General features: G+C 36.0%; 1 protein-coding gene across 1 annotated transcript; it reads right to left on the minus strand.

Annotated features, from left to right (window-relative positions):
- Window positions 1–379: 379 nt before the first annotated feature.
- On the minus strand, window positions 380–13,909 carry LOC132188713 (protein STRUBBELIG-RECEPTOR FAMILY 5-like). Its single transcript, XM_059603242.1, has 15 exons — window positions 13,782–13,909; window positions 13,569–13,640; window positions 13,403–13,468; window positions 12,830–12,901; window positions 12,672–12,743; window positions 10,146–10,217; window positions 10,008–10,073; window positions 9,790–9,852; window positions 9,384–9,694; window positions 8,954–9,228; window positions 8,550–8,821; window positions 4,125–4,245; window positions 2,739–2,875; window positions 2,490–2,646; window positions 380–2,034 (listed from the first exon to the last, which is right to left on the minus strand). Exons 1-15 carry the CDS (start codon window positions 13,895–13,897, stop codon window positions 1,906–1,908), a joined length of 2,001 nt encoding a protein of 666 aa, XP_059459225.1. The 5' UTR covers window positions 13,898–13,909; the 3' UTR covers window positions 380–1,905.
- Between the last annotated feature and the right edge of the window lie 3,213 nt (window positions 13,910–17,122).

Genomic DNA, 17,122 nt, shown 5'->3' on the forward strand with positions numbered 1-17,122 from the left:
ATATTGAGGGATAAGGGAGCTGAGGCATACAGGAAATCAAACTCCACTCCAAGCCTATAAAATGCAAGTCACCTCTCAACACCAGGGTAATCGCAATTCTCGCTTTCTAGCTTTTCTGTTGCTTATACACTCTCTGTTAGATTATTGACTTAGGCATTGGAGTTTTCCTGTCGGAACACCACTAGGGACTCTAATCCTCTTGTTTGCTCTGTGTGTAGCCCAACGCATCCTAGGACACCATGACATTACCCAGAAAGTGTGCCACGTTACTCCTCGGAAAACTGTGCATCAACAAATATCATAAGTAGACATACTTCATTACATTACACTTCATTACATTACAAAGAACCATGTGCACAAAAATACATCAGTCATCATATACAAAACAACAAAGCACCATGTGCACATACATTACAATACGTATGTTTGTAGACATAAAGTTTTAAAATCATAATTTCCCTACAAATAAAATAAAGGTCAACAAAAGGAAGCGCATGCACACTTCAGGGTAACATCATATGGTCATGTCTGACTTCAAATACACCCTTTGAAGTTGTTACAGTCATAACCAAATACAATCAATATCCATGCACATGCAGTTATTGTATGATAATTCTTCGTCATTGCTTGGTAATTGATCTCCCCAATCTTGATTTCTTTGCAAAGGGCAACATTTTCAATCTCCGTCTTTGACTTCAACTTCCTAACTTCAGTTTCAACCATTATACGATATCTTTCAGCTTTTTCAATCAAACATAGATGCTTTTGCTGCAAAAGAGCTACCACCCTCTCCATGTTCATACATTTTAGGATCAATCCATTCCCAAAAACCAAACACTTGATTTATCTGCAAAACCCTAAAAAAAAACACTAACACTAAACATCACACGCCTGTTTTAACACATACGAAGTCAATGACTAAAAAAACTCGCTGATTTCAAGATTCCAAACACATAAATATACAATAGGCTAATTCGCAATTAGACCTTGTCATTTTATCTAACAACAACAATTTATTTTCTCAAGAAAGAGATAGAAAATTGAGCATAGTATCGAAAATACTCAGATCCACGACACACCCAACACAAATCTGCGACACACCCATCACATATCTTCAAAATACCCATCATAAAATATATACTGAAGGTAATGTCAGTTTGCGACTTACCTTGTAATTCTCGCATTTCATAAACCTTCTACTGAAATTTTGATGGGTGTAGGACGTTATAACACAAGCCAAACACTCGCAATAACAAAGTGTCCTACCTAACCCTCCCCTTGTAGAGTCGAAGTTTGTAGGAGTGCCTGACAGTTCCATCTTGAGTAGGATGATGGTTGTTTTTGAAAACTTTATAACCCTAGGTTATGTTTTCGAGTGATAAAAGGCTTTGTCACTTTCAAAATGCATAATAAAGGGGTTATGAAAAGGCACACATGATTGAGGGGCAATATTAGCATGTTTATTTTGAAAAAGTCACGTGCATCGAGTGTGGCTTCATTTCTATCCAAAGTGACTCACAAAACTGAAGGATGATATTTTTTGCCAATGTCAAATACATTTTGGAGCTCCAAAATGAAAATAGGTGGATACTTCCAGGGATAAAGTTTATTTTCTCCAAAATAATACTATTATTTAGGGGAAAAAATTTACTTGCACTACATCTACGAAAATATCTGGAAGTGTGATGGATCATCTCAAAGAAAATTGACATCAAATAGCCATAACCCTAGTAGGTGTCATAGAAAGAGGACATATAAAAGTCTTCAAGGTTTGGGAAAATTTTCAGATCACATATCTATTACCAGAAATATCCATGCCGGGAAAATGCAAAAAGAAAAATACTCTCCTTGCCCTGAATCTATCTAATAACATATATGTATATACAATATTCTGAGCATAAATCACTAATAGTCATAGTCATCCATCCGACGAGAAACCCCAAGATCATCTCTCATGTTTATACTTGACCGCTGGACTAACCTGACCAATGCCTGCACAACCTCTGACATTGGTGGCCGAAATTCAGGCTCCGACTGATACAAAGATCAAGTAAAAATGTTAGAACAGTTAGAAGATAAATCAATCATGAAACAAAAAGCACCAGCCACATAGTTTGCTAAGTGCTCATCAAGCATTAACCCTTTTGCCATTTCCAACATTTTCAATACAAAGATCATTTTAGAGAAAATTGAGTTGACACTTGACATTGAACCTTTGTTGCACCTTGCCTACTAATTAAGATTGATGGATGACGTAAAATCCAAGTTAGCCCAAAGCCAAGCAAGACTAGGGCCCGCAAGATGTCTAATCCTCTACAATCACCTTGGTATAGAGTGAAAAATATGAAAGAAAACAAGATCCAAGCTATGTGCAAGTGCATGATTGATTCTCCATTCTATCTTCATGTGCAACTTCAACTTCATTGACATGTCTACTATATTTTCTTGATGAGCAGGCTTTTAGAGAGAGGGAAGGGGGTGGTTCTCACCTGAACACAGAGGGCAATAATATCAGCAAATCGTGAGAGTGACTTGGGAGGGTACAGCCCACGCAAGGCTGGGTCAACCATTTTTCCCAATGCGTCGATGTCATGGAGTTGTGGGGTGGCCCATCGTACAAGGCATTGTTCGGGTCTTGGTTTTGAACTAAAAAGAAGAGAGCAACAACAGTATTTGAGATGTGGGGATTGCATAAATCAACTTTGTGAATGAAAGATTGAATCAACCATGTAATCTACCTGTCCAAAGGCATCCGCCCTGTCAATAATTCCAACATGACCACCCCAAAACTGTAAACATCACTTTTCATTGTGTAGGCAGAAGGTTTTGTGCACTCTGGAGCATTATATCCAACCCCAAGGTTTTGGCTAGTGCGCTATAAAGAAAAGTTACTTCTTCATAAAGAAATAAACATAATAGATTTATTATTGTTAAACTTGAAACAACAAATGACACAACATAGTACCTTGAAGCAGAACAAAATAATTCAATTGATTGGCATTGTACATCAAAACCATACTTGGACATTTATGGAACTCTATTTATATTGTGATCTAATTATAAAATCAGTACATGAACCAAAAATATTGACAAACAACACAGCTTTTAGAGAACACCCATGAAACTTTGGTGTCAAAAGGGAACAGGATTCACTTCACATTGATATTAGCAAGTTTGTATTCTTGGTGCACATAAAGGTTTCCACTAAATCCAATGCCTTCTATCAACACAAGACAGTAATCTTGACCTAATGAGGCACAGTGCTATCCCTGTTGCATCTGCTATGGTTGTTGATACATTCATCTAAGCTTGATTTACATATCCTTGACCAAATCCTTACACTATTTATCAAAAGTGAGCAAAATTTAAGCAGTTCATTATTAACGAATAAGAAACCACTATAGTTTAATTTTTTTTATAAAACCTCAAAGCTTGTTGATGTAGGCCCTTAGAATGAACTGCAGGGCTGGCTCCTTTTCTTTTGAGCCAATCTACAAACCAAAGGCAGATGTCATTTTACAAAACGGTTTCCATGAAGCCTTAGTCACCGTGAGATCTTTTTTGCAAGAATAACTACGATATAGACTTCTGTATTCCTATTGGTATTGCATAAGAGCATGATAGTAACAGTACAAAACTAGGTACACTTATAAACACCCAAAAATACTGGGTATATAGTAATTATGAACATCTACAATTAAGCCCATGAAGAGGTTGACTTTAGAGAAGATTGGCTGATTCTAGTCTAAGATCACTTAAGAAACTTTCCAAGTTTGATGTAACCCAAAAACATGGATTGATATGATCATATAACAACCAATCTGTTTAACCTATATTCCATTTCTAGAAACATACTCACAAACCAAGTGGGGACATCTGTTGTGCTCGTAGAACTATCCCCATATTCAATAGATCACCACATCATAATGTTGCACAAGATCTAGCTAAACAGGGTGTGATTTAAATCACAGCCCACTCCTTTGGCAGACCTAGCTTTTACTTTCATAATGCAAACCAGCTTCAGGTATAATTGGTAAATGCAAGTACTATTAGGAGTTCAAATCAAATCTTATACAAAACATTATTAGGATAAGAGGATATAACATATTTCCAGAAATAGTGACCTGATGAAAGGTTGCCAAGCCGCAGTCTGAGAGACGAGGATTGAGTTCAGTATCGAGCAATATATTGGATGACTTGATGTTCTTGTGAAGTAAGGATGGAGAACAGACCTCATGGAGGTACCTAGATGCATAAATGATGTCCAAAGAATTAGTTGAATAAAATTAGTGGCATTCATGATAAAACAAAAATCCCTTTTGGCTTTGACAGCAAGAATGTAATTCAACAACTATATTAACCAATTGAAAATGGTTGTGATCATTGTCACTGCTTCGTATGAATCCAATGTAGGCCACTCCAACCTATACTGACTAAAAAGCTCATATTACAAGAAAATATATATGAACTTTTGTGCACACTAATTGTAAAAGCAAGTTGTATGAATCCAAATCAGGACGAAATTAGCCAAACCCATCATTAAGTCGATTTTGACAAGTATCTAAACACTAAGTTGGTAAAATGTTAACAAGTTAAAAACTAAAGGAAGGTTATGAAAGTGATGGTTGACCTTTAACATTCATTGTATTTGTTTAAAGTATGTAAGTAATTAAATGTATTTGGCTAGATTTATTTTTTTTAAGCAAATTAACCAGACCTGATCCAAAGTAACCTCAAATTCACTTCCACGAATAAAAAGAACAAGAAAAATCATAATAACTTCTTTTTTTATACGTAATTTCATATCATTAATAAAGCGCAGAGCACGCAACCCTAGTACACAGGGAATATACATACAAGAAAACCCCTAATAGGAAGAAGAAGAAAATAAATTCAAAAAATTTGCAAAAGTAGAAACATCCAATATATGGATAGCGGTTCACCATAGACTTCTACAGCTCTACTGACAAATTCTCTATGTCTTCAAAGAGCCGACCATTCCTCTTACACAAGATACACCACATAAAACACAATGGAACTAGCCTCCACACTTCCTTAGCTAGACCACACCCAACCAACCCACCACAACGTGTGAACAAATCCATTACCTGTCTCGACATAACCCGCTCTAGCCCAAAAAATGTAAGAATGTAACTCCAGAGTTCGCCTGCAATTTCGCAATAGGTGATCAACGGACTCCCCACTCTTCTTACACATACAACACTCTCAACCACCACAACATTCCTCTTTTGCAAATTATCATGCGTCAATATTTTCCCTAAGGCTGCTATCCACACAAAGAATGCCACCCTCGAAGGAGGTTTACTCCTCAAATACTCTTCCATGGAAATGTAGGACTATCCTGGCTAGTTAACACTTTATAGAACAGCTTCCCTTCAAACTGACCCCTTTTGGACGGGCTCCATCCTAACCAATCCCCCTCTCAATGACGTAACTTGAAAGAATACTGTCGCTTGAAGGAGAGTATCAGCTCCATCTCCCAATGCTGGACTGGCCGCATAAAAAGGACATTCCATTGAAGAACTCCATCTTGACATTGAAAAGTATCCCCCACCAACATGTCTTTGTGCCTAGCAATAGTAAATGAAGTCGGAAAAACTTCCTTCAACAGTCTATCCCCACAACAAATATCAAGCTGGAAACTTACTTTAAACCCAACCCCAGCCTCAAAGCGAACAAAGTTGGAAAAATTATCCCAACCCCTTCTAATGTGTTTCCAAAGGCCCACTCCAAATGTCCCCATAACCTCCTTTGAACACCAACCACGCCTCATACTCTCAAATTTAGCTTCGATCACCAATCTCCATAAGGCCTCTCTTTCCAAAGCATACCGCCACAACCACTTTCCCAATAAGGCTTGATTAAATTGAAGCAATTTCGAACTCCTAGCTCTCCCGCTTTTATCGGCGTGCATATCTTCTTCCAATTTACTAGACGGAATTTTACCCCAATACCACCCCAAAGGAAATCCCTTTGGAATCTCTCTAGCCTATTAGCCACTCCCATTAGAATAGGAAATAGTGATAAGTAATATGTAGGTAGGTTGGAAAGAGTACTTTTAAGCAAAGTCAACTGACCACCTTTAGACAAATAAAGTTTCTTCTAACCAGCCAACTGACATTCCATTTGCTCAATAACTCCATTCCAAATAGAGGTGGCCTTATAAGAGGTTCCAAGCGGAAAACCCAAATACATCATAGGCAAAGAAGCGACTCAACACTCAAGTATATGAGCCAGATCTTCGACATCTTCCACCTCTCATATAGGAACAAGTTCTAATTTGCCTAAATTGATTCTCAAACCCAACACTGCTTCAAAACATAAGAAAATAAATCGCAAGTGTCGAATTTGATCGGATTGCACACCACAAAAGATTAGTGTCTACCAAGGCTTCATTATTCATGGACCCCACTGAAAACCCTATCAAGAGACCCTCATCCATTATCGTAGTCAACATCTGGCTCAAAGCCTCCATAATCACCACAAACAAAAGTGGCGAGAGTTGATCCCCCTGCCGTATCACATGAGAGCTATTAAAAAAACCTGAAGTAGTTCCATTTACAAGTATGGAAAATCTCACTGTATAAATACAAAACTATATCGAAGCCCGCCATTTCTCCCTAAAACCACATCACTTAAGCAAATAAAGCAAGAAATCCCAATTGACATGATCATACGCTTTTTCCAAATCCAATTTCAATAGTACCCTGGCTTCCCCCAATCAAAGAAGACTATCCAAACATTCATTAGCAATAAGCATTGAATCTAAAATTTGGCGACCTACAATGAAGGCATCCTGTGAATTGGAAATAATATATCCCAAAACTGACTTAAACCTAGTGGTGAGAACCTTGGATATGATTTTATACACCCCACCAACTAGGCTAATAGGCAAAAAATGCTTCACCTCCACAACGCCTACCTTTTTTGGAATCAGAGAAACAAAAGTTGCATCAACTCTTCTCAAATTGTAGTCGACTATGGAATTCAGAAAAAACAGCCATAATATCATATTTCAGTACTTCCCAAAACTTAAAGTCACATAAAGGTCCTCAAAACTTCTGTCATTCATTTTCCTCCATAGACACCACAACAGGCACGAAGGCTCTATCTTCCACACAAGAACACTCCCAGTACTGCCGGCAGTCCACCAACAGGCATACAAGTTGACTACTAGTTTAGGCATAACCCAAGACAGCCTAAATCGACTTAAAAAAACATTCCAAACAGCACAAGGAACCTCACAATGGAGAAGAAGATGGTTTACAGACTCCCCATTCCTTTTACACATGTAACACCTATCAACTACAATGACATGCTGTTTCCTAAGGTTGTCCATGGTAAGGATCTTTCCTAAGGCTGCCAGCCAAGCAAAAAAGGCCACCCTCAACGAAACCTTAGTTCGCCAAAAACGCTTCAAAGGGAAATGGAAGCCATCATTACAACACATGACACTATAGAAGGATTTAATACTAAACAATCCTCTTTTGAAGGGACCCACCATAGCTTGTCCTCACCTTTGTCTCTCTCACTAAATACAATACCCTAAAAAACAAGGCAAAGACATCCACATCCCAATCATGAGTTGCTCTAGCAAAGCTCACATTAGTTAGTTGTCTTGTTAAACTTAATCAGTTGACGCCCTTATAAACCTTGATCAATTAGTGCATATTCACACTAATATGCATTATGAGGCAAACTTGAGAAAAAAAAAATTGCATACAGGGATGTGTCTAAAATTCCACATTATGGGATTTTAAATCTTCAGAAGGCTAAATTCAATGAGGCTACCAATTAGACATTGGAATTAATGGCTTGCGACTAAAAAATGAGAAAAAAAAAAAAAAGAAAAAAAGAAAAAAGAAATGTATTGTTCATAGGAATCATTAAGGAACACATAAATTTATGGAGTATCTAGGTGCACAAGAAACATTCACATTCCTAAAGGGATTTTACATGCAATAATTGATATTATTTGCTCTTATTTCACAACAAAAAAAGAAGGGAAAAATTCATCTTATCCTCCTGAAGTTTTAGGGGTGTTTCAATTCGAACCCCAATGTTTAAAAATTGGCAATTGAATGTTTCAAAAATTTTCAATTCACGCCCTCCATTACTAATTTCTGTTTAATTGGATAGAAATCATCCTACATGCGTCTCACATGGGATTTTGATGCCCACTATTCCAATTTTTTCCTCGTTAAAACTTATGAAATTACAAAATTACGCTCATTAAAAACTATGAAATTGAGGTAATTACATAATTTCATAAGTTTTAATGAGGGCAAAATTGGAATAGAGGGTATCAAAATCCCATGCGAGATGAACGTGGGATGATTTCCGTCCAATTAGACGAAATTAGTAACAGAAGGTCTGAATTGAAAATTTTTAAAACATTAGGGGGTACATTGCCAATTTTTAAACATTGGGGTTCGAATTAAAAAACCTCTGAAACTTTAGGGGGTAAAGTGAATTTAACCCAAAAAATAATAGAATTCATCCAAAAAGTAGTATATAAGTTGACTTACTCAACAGCACGAGCAGTGCCCAATGCAATTCTGACTCTTGTGTTCCAAGTTAGTGGTTTGCTATAGTCATCTGACATGTGCAAGAACTCGTGAAGTGACCCATTCCTGAAATACTCATAAATTAACATGTTATGGCCTTGTTCTGAACAGTATCCAACAAGTTCTGCAAGGTTTGGATGGTGAAGCTTGGAGATGTTAGAAACAATTTCTGCAAATTCTTCTGATCGCCCTCCTTGAAAAAGTGAGGAGTCAATCTTTTTCACAGCTAAAACCTAAAAAATATGAGTAGATCTAATTACTAAAACATCAAATTCACCTTCTCCTCAAAGCACATTATTTTTAGTGGAATTGGGATTGTAGCTTTTCAATAAAAGTAGGAAATATAATAACCAAGCACAAAATACCTTCCCATCAGCATATTTAGCTCGATAAACACGTCCAATAGATCCTTCACCAAGAATGCGGCCTGTTGCGAAATTAACGGTAGCAAGCTGTAAATCTGGCAAGGAGTAAGATGTAGCATGAAGGGAGGTGCTTCTTCGGGCATTCAAACGGTTTGTAAACTCATTTTCATCATATGATCGCTTCAAATCATAAGGTGGATGCTTAGGACCAATTGAAGGAGACTTTTGCAAAGACTTGATATCAACTGAAGCACACCGATCCAATGGCTGAAGCTCTGTCACCATTATATCATCCAAACAATTTAATTGTAGTCATTTTTGATAAGTAACTGGCCCCAAAGGGAGACTTAAGCAAAATGATTAAGACAACCTTTGAAGCCTACTATAGTGAATCTCCCAAGAAAAGAAAAAAAAAAAGAAAAAAAACTACCTTTGAAGCTTTTGCTTATGTCAGCTCGCAAGTCTTGGGATAATTCCTGAGATGCAAGGGGGGTAAATGATCTACGCTGGCTAATCCTCTCTTCATCAAGGAAATTTGAAGAAGGAGAAGACTTTCTTCTTGAAAAAAGAGTAATTAGAATCCCAATTACCACCAGTACACCCATAGCTATTCCGGCTATTGCCACTCCACCCTTGACAGACTTACCATCACCATTATTGGTTGGGTGTCGATTAGCATGATGTTTTGCACCAGGGGGAGGAGGAGGAGCAGCGCCAGATGACCAGGAGTTCCCTCCAGTTCTTCAATATAGATAATCACAAACTCAGGAAAAAAAACGAACAACTTAAGCAATGCATCCTCAAATATACAAAATTAATTTGAATACAGAACTCACTCTAAGTTTATATTCTCTAATTCATTGGGAATCCAGCCAGTAAATTGGTTGTTTTCAACATTCCTGCCAACATTATAATGGTTTAATGAAGTTCTAAAACACCCAGTGATCTATGAGTGCCTGTAGCCATTGTCAACTAAAAGGATAAACTAAATCTCAAATTGAAAAGTCTGATTATAAACTCTTGAATAATAAACATGAAGTGGAGATCTCCTTACAAATCAGTAAGGGGAAGATCAACAAGGACATTAATTGGACCATTGAATTGATTGTTCTCCAAATTTCTGTAAGAAAATATAAGGAAGTTAGCAGCAAGGAACTTCAATGATCTAAATTTAAAATGAATTGCTTCTTACAATTTTTTGAGGCTTGAGAGTGATTTGAAACTCTGAGGCAAATTGCCAGACAGTGAGTTGTAGGAAAGGTCCCTGTAAGAAAGTTACAATATTAATTATATGATTAAATTCATAATTTTTCATCAGCTTAAACTTTTAAAATAACTAGTGAATTAACATGGTATCATAGTAGAAGTCTTGAGTTCGAATTTTTATCCTATAGTTTACCCCTTATTTCAATTTAAATATTTCAGATGTTGTGTTTTACTTAAAGACATGAGGGTAGTGTTAAAATATTTAATTAAATAACTAAATTCACTATTTCTTATAAGCTTAAACTTTTAGGATAACTGGTGATGTAACAATGAAGTTCAATAAAGAAGCCATTAGAACATAGCAATACTTATTGATTCGTAAAAATAAATGATAAGCCAATTATTAGTCTCACAATAGAATTCTTATTTGTAATTCTTATTAAGTGACAAAACTTTGTAGGAAGGTAAACTACATCAACCAACTCGAGGGGGAGCATTATCATAGATGGCCTTTTTGATCTTATCATGCATTACAAATCACAAAAAAAAAAAAAAGAAGAAGAATCAAATGCAGTCAAATAGCAAACTCAAGAATGTCACTCCACTCTCATGCTGCAACTCTATCTTCTTGCTTCCTTTCTATTCCTCAAACCAAGAAGCACAATTTTAATGTTAATCAAGCCAACTAATAGGACTTGATAAAATGGTGCAAGAACATGTTCTTACAAAAGACCTTTAGTTTGATAAGTAACAAAAAAAGCTAGTAGGGTAGCCATTAGCGTTGCCGAATTGAATTTCAAAAAAAAAAAAAGATTTGGAAGAAAGAGAAAATTTTCAAATGGGATAAAAATAAAGAGGCATGTCTACTGGATTGAATTAAGAAATGTAATAAAACATGTTAGACAATTAATACATGAAGGGAAGCCTGATTAGGATGTGGGAGGATGTTAGAGGGTTGTTAAGATCCACACTAACCAACACAACTTTTTTCACTCATACATAGTTGCAGATATATATTGCTTATCCCCAGTAATACAAGAAAGAAAAACATCTCAATAAATTTCTATAAAAGAAAAAAAAAAAAAATTAGAAAGGATAAATTATGTCATTGCAATAATTTTAACCTTATTAAACATGAGGATGCAAACTTTGGGGTAAATGAAATGAGAGGAGTCAGGAAGAGCAAAAAGACCTCTAAGATTACTACATATCACAAGGTGCAAGAGGACATCAATTGTCTTTCAAAATAAAAGATATGTGACCTCCTTGCATAAGCTAGGCTAGAAAACCAAAATCACAATAATACCATTCACCTTTTTGAACATAATCTGTCTGGAAATCTCCTATAACTTTTTTTCCAAATAGACCAAAAGTCACAAAGAAATGAGTTTGTAAATCAACCAACCTAATTCTAGAAAGAGAATGAACAATCAATAGTCAATAGATGACTGATTCTGAGCGTTAAGCAATAATTGCACCTCCTATCCTGCGGTCTTCTTGAAGAGGTTAACTTCCATCTTTCTTGCAATGCATGCATGGATCTAGGTTAAAAAACTTCTGAGGGGTGTTTCTCCACGCCATACAACCCCCAGATATTATTATCCATTTCCCATTTTCTAGCTAGATTCAATAACTCAATAGAAAGAGTTCATGGTGCCAACTTAAGAAATCCCTACTAAGTGTAACAACCATATTGCAAAATTTCTAAGTATTACTATCAACCATTTACTACTAATCGCTTTAACTTCTTTCTTCTAATTTCAGCTTTAAACCTATTATGATGCTTATCAGGATAGTGATAGTAAAAATTGGCAGTCACTGCTTTAACTCTGGCTTGTGGGTCCTTCTTGTCCTTTAACCAAGGCAAGATCATAAAGAACTCTTCTTCATGAGTTTCCCCCCCCCTTTTTTTTTTGATAAATAATATTGTATATACCAAAAAGAGCAGAAGGGCACAACCTTAATACACAGTAAACACACAAGAGAACACCGGAAAAGAAAAAAGAACAAGAAAATCCGAAAAACTAATCACTAATAGAGCAAGCTAAGCAGCCATCCAAGTGACAAGAGTAAAGAAGAAAAATCCCGTGAGCTCCTCCAAGGATTAGTTTTTTCAAAACATAAGAAGTCATACAATGCTAGAAACCATTGGACTAAATTTCAAATTTAGTCATACAATTCACACGTATATCATACATTTTTGTGCATGGAAATAATTTTGAAGAGTATGAAGGCATTTGATCTTATAATGAACTTGAGAAATTAGAAAAGCCCTCTACAAGAGTAAAATAAAAGTTTGCAATGTACCAAATAGAGAGACTTAAGCACGTACAAAAAATTTGCGTGACAAGCCAGAAACCAGCTTAATTCATATTCAATGCAAGACCATGAATGCGTAAAGTTGTTTACAGTAAACAAGATAATGCAATGCATACAGAAGAACAAAAGAAAAAAAAATTTTAAAAAAAAAGGGAAAAGAGAAGACCTTTTCTGCCATGTTAGCAATACTTACAGCTCTTTCAGTTTTGAAAGTTTTCCAAACATATCACTCAACTGGTTATTAAGCTGATTATGACCAAGCTTTCTGCACACACCACAAAGAAATGAGAAAGGGCAATATATATATATGTGTGTGTGTGTGTGTGTGTGAAAACAGGAACAAATTCATACAGGTATTCAAGGTCAGTCATCTGAGAAATCGAATAAGGCACACCACCAGTGAAGTCATTCTGAGACAGATCTCTACACATCAAGTTCATAAGGTGAATATCAATATAATAAGAAGAAGCTAATTATTCAGAAGAAAGTTCTCAAAGGCTAATGTCTTGATCTTAACATATAAAGTTGTACATAATTTCTTCAAGCAATATGTAAATTGTCACATTTGACACCAAACGCAATCACTAAGTTCATTGCACAAGCCACCAGGGTCACCAATTAAAGCAATACCAAAGGAATTGCAAATGAAACCTAATCCAATGACTAAAATTAGACTTAACTATTCCACTCCTTTGTGAAGATCAGTGAAAAACAACAAACAGATCAAAAGAAATAAAAGAATATAAATTAATAAAATGAATCTAGGGGAACAGTGTAAAACTTCAAAAGACCATTGCAGAAGACCATCAAATTATGTTCACAAACCAAAAGAGTAATGCAGAAAACACATCATTCATGGTGTCACAATATATCTCTTGAGTATAATTTACTATTGGTATATGAGTCATTTGTTAGCTGACTTACATGTTAATTGCATTAGGAGGGAGCTGATATGGTATATCACCCTTGAGGTTGTTACTGCTTAAATCACTGTACTAGACAAACAAATGATTTGCTTTCAGGTGAATTTCTGTCTAAGAAATAGAAAGTTTAGCATAAAAGATGCATATCTTTTAAAACTAGGCCTTACAAGCGAGTGACAGATGTCAAGCTCGAAAGCTGGTAGCCCATTGATCCAGTGAGTCCAAGGCCAGATAAGTTTCTGCATATTTTATAATAGAAACAAGGTTCCAAGTTAGAAAATTTAAGCACATTACATAAAATAGTTAAACAATAACTTCTCTCAACAAGGTGGATTTAGATGAATGCAATTATCAACAGATATTACAAAAAAGGTTAATACATTTCAGTTACGGATGAGCCAGAGCATTTGATCCCTTCCCAGGAGTCACCACAAGGGTCACCCCCACTCGACTTCCAGCCAGTAAGTTGTGAAGGAGATTTTAAGCTGCTATACATCACATTAAGGGCAGAGACTGCAAAATATAGTTAGCAAACATCAGGATCTTCACTTTCAAAGGTATATAATTATCCATTTCATTTCTTTCAAAGAAAAGAAACTTGGTCTCAATAACAATGAATTAAATTGTTATAGTTTTGCATGAACGATTTAGATACAAAAGGTGGAAGCTATACAACTTGTTACGTAGCCTACCACACACATCTTGTTATATAGGATTACAAAAATATATCAATGACCAAAATATTCCTAAACACTAATGGCTTATAAACCCTAATAACTCTTTTAACACTCCCCCTCAAGCTGAAACATATATATCATATAAGTCTAGCTTGGAAGAAACAAACAAACAAAAATGCCAAGAAAAACAAACTCTAACACTCTCCCTCAAGGTGGAATAGCTTGGAGCACACAAAACAAAGACTTACAAAAAAGAAATCCCTAAAAAATTCAATGTAACTCGGAAACTGCAATGGACAATTGGATCTCATCGCAAAACACCAAGGTCGGTAGGATCTCACTGAAAACAAGAACTGGTCGGAACCCACAACCAAACACCAAGGCTGGTCATATCTTGCCGCAAAACACCAAAAGTCAATAGGATCTTGCCGGAAAACACCAAGATTGGCTAAGCCCACATGGGCGGTTCTGCCGCCAAAGAGAGACTCACCAACAGCAAGGTGTGAAGTTCAACCAAAAAATAGAGGAAAAAAAAAAGACAAAATAGTACAAAAAAAGTGATTAGAACAAGGATCTAAATCTAAAGTTCTGATACCATTGTTATAGTTTGCATGAACAGTTTAGATACAATAGGTGGAGGCTATTCAACTTGTTACATGGCCTACCACACACATCTTATTATATAGGCTTAGATAAATATAACAATGGCCAAAATATTCCCAAATCCTAATAAGTCTTTAAACATCAATAGATGAAACTCCTATTTTTTAACCCTTTCTTTTCTCTACCAAACCTTTTTGCTTCCTTCTAAAACCCACTTCTTATAATGCATTGATAACTCCTTGTTTTTTGCTTTATTTTTGTTTTATGAGGATTGAAAACAAACATGTTAGAGGTCTCTTATGACATGTCAAGATTAGATTGGTTGTTGGTAGTCCAACTATAATGATTTTCTTAGGTGGCTAATATCCAATTTCAAAATTCTCTCTCATTTCAATGGCTTAACAAACGCATTTCATTTCTCATATTTGGGTAAACAGTAAAAAGGAGGATAAAAAAGCTATATCAATTGGCCCCTAATACTAGGGGTGTCAACCCAGTTCCGGTTAATGGTTATTAGGTAAAATTGCTAACCGGAACCGGGGTAGCTGGTTTGTCAATTTAGAAAACCGAAACCGGTAACCCGCTATTGGTTACCCGATTATGTAATAACTGCCGATTACCGGTTGGTAGTTGGTTATCCGGACCGATAACCAGGTCTTTAAAAAATTGGGCATTTTGGGCTATTTTTGGTATTGGGCCTACTTTTTGGGCTTAATTTAGCCTTTTTTGGCCATTTTACAAAAAACAATTAAGGCTTTTTTGGTCCATATGCTAGGCTTTGTTGTGGTTGTTCAAAAAAAGCTATATTAGTCTATCAGTGCTTTTGCCATTTTGGGCGTGAAAATCCAATGTTTAAAAATGCCCTAAAATTTCATTTTAAAAGCTTTAATGAGATTAAACAACTACATCTACATATATCAACTACAAATCTCATTCTTATGAGATTAAACACTAAATATTTACTACTACAAACCCAAAGAAAACAATAAAAAGTAAAAACAAGTATATACAAACATTATATATATATATATTAAAAAAAAAGTATTTAAACAAACTTACCTTTTTAAAAAATAAATATATTAATATATATCATATATATACACACCCGGTTACCAGTTATAACCAGGTGGTTTAAAATGCGAAAATCGATAACCGGACCGGGAGGGCCAATTACCGGTTATTTCCAACTGCTTTTAAAAGCTATTGGCCAGTTGGCCGGTTATAACCGGCTGGGTTGACACCCCTACCTAATACTCCCCCTCAAGTTGGAACAGCTTGGACTATGAACATAAAAACAAACTTTATAAATAAGACATTAACAAGAAAGTGCATTAAAGCCAATATAAATAAGCTAAAATTACATTAACAACTCATGTTTTTCTTGTCTAATTGGGGAAAAAAAAAAAAAAAAGATTTTTGAAAAATTGTGATTTTTGCAAAACTATGATGCATGATCCTAGTATGATTTTTGAAAAGCTCTCAACTGCGTATGATTTGCATGTGATGCATATTAGTTTTCCTACATCAATTATGGAGCATTTGACCATAAAACTAGTTCGTCTACCACACTCTTTGATTATCACTTTGCTGACTCATCTCAGAGTCCCTAGCAAAAATGGCAAGCTCGAGAAACACACATCTTAGCCTTGACTTGTTTACAAGATCATCGCTAAAGTTTTTGCTAACAAAATGAGTAAAATTACAGAGAAGATCATTTCAAAGGCTTAGAATGCTTTTGTTCAAGGTAGGCAAATTCTGGATTCGGTTCTCATTGCCAACGAATGTGTAGATAGTTGTATCAAGTTTGGTGTTCCTGGGGTGCTTTGCAAGCTAGATATTGAGAAGGCCTTAGATCACATCAACTGGAAGTTCTTTTTGTACATGTTGAGAAGGTGCGGTTTTGGGTTTCATGGAAAGGGCATTGCATTTCTTCTGTACGCTTCTCCGTTATGGTTAATGGTTCTCCGTCTAGCTTTTTCAGTAGTTCTCATGGCCTGAGGAAGGGTGATCCTCTATCTCCTCTTCTATTTGTAGTAGTCGTGGAGGCTTTGAGTGAAATGATAACTAATACTGTTGACAGGGGTCTTCTCTTAGGCTTCTCTGTGGGATTTAGGCTCCCTGTTGTAAATATTTCTCACTTGCTCTTCGCGAACAACACTTTGGTTTTTTGTGAGGCCAACTTTGATCTCTATGTGTGCTCTTATTTTTTGAAGTTATTTTTGGTTTAAAGGTTAATCTATCCAAATCATTTTTGGTTCCTGTGGGTAATGTGAATAATGTGGACGAGTTGGCTGGCATTTTGGGTAGTGGGACTTCCCCTCTACCCCTCATGTATATTGGTATTCCGCTAGGGGCTTCTTACAAGGCTAAGGCTATTTGGGATGGCATTATGGAAAAGATGGAGCATCGGCTGACTAGTTGGAAAATGATGTATTTCTCTA

Source organism: Corylus avellana, chromosome ca7 (genome assembly GCF_901000735.1).
Source record: "Corylus avellana chromosome ca7, CavTom2PMs-1.0".
Classification (NCBI taxonomy): Eukaryota; Viridiplantae; Streptophyta; class Magnoliopsida; order Fagales; family Betulaceae; genus Corylus; species Corylus avellana.

What these genes read in the sequence shown, in the direction of transcription:
- LOC132188713 (XM_059603242.1), bottom strand. Translation starts at nt 13,897, where the DNA reads ATGTATAGCAGCTTAAAATCTCCTTCACAACTTACTGGCTGGAAGTCG. An exon ending in CTAAATATGCTGATGGGAAG is followed by an intron (nt 8,822 to 8,953) that starts GTATTTTGTGCT and finishes CATATTTTTTAG; the next exon opens with GTTTTAGCTGTGAAAAAGAT. An exon ending in GGGCGGATGCCTTTGGACAG is followed by an intron (nt 2,647 to 2,738) that starts GTAGATTACATG and finishes TCTTCTTTTTAG; the next exon opens with TTCAAAACCAAGACCCGAAC.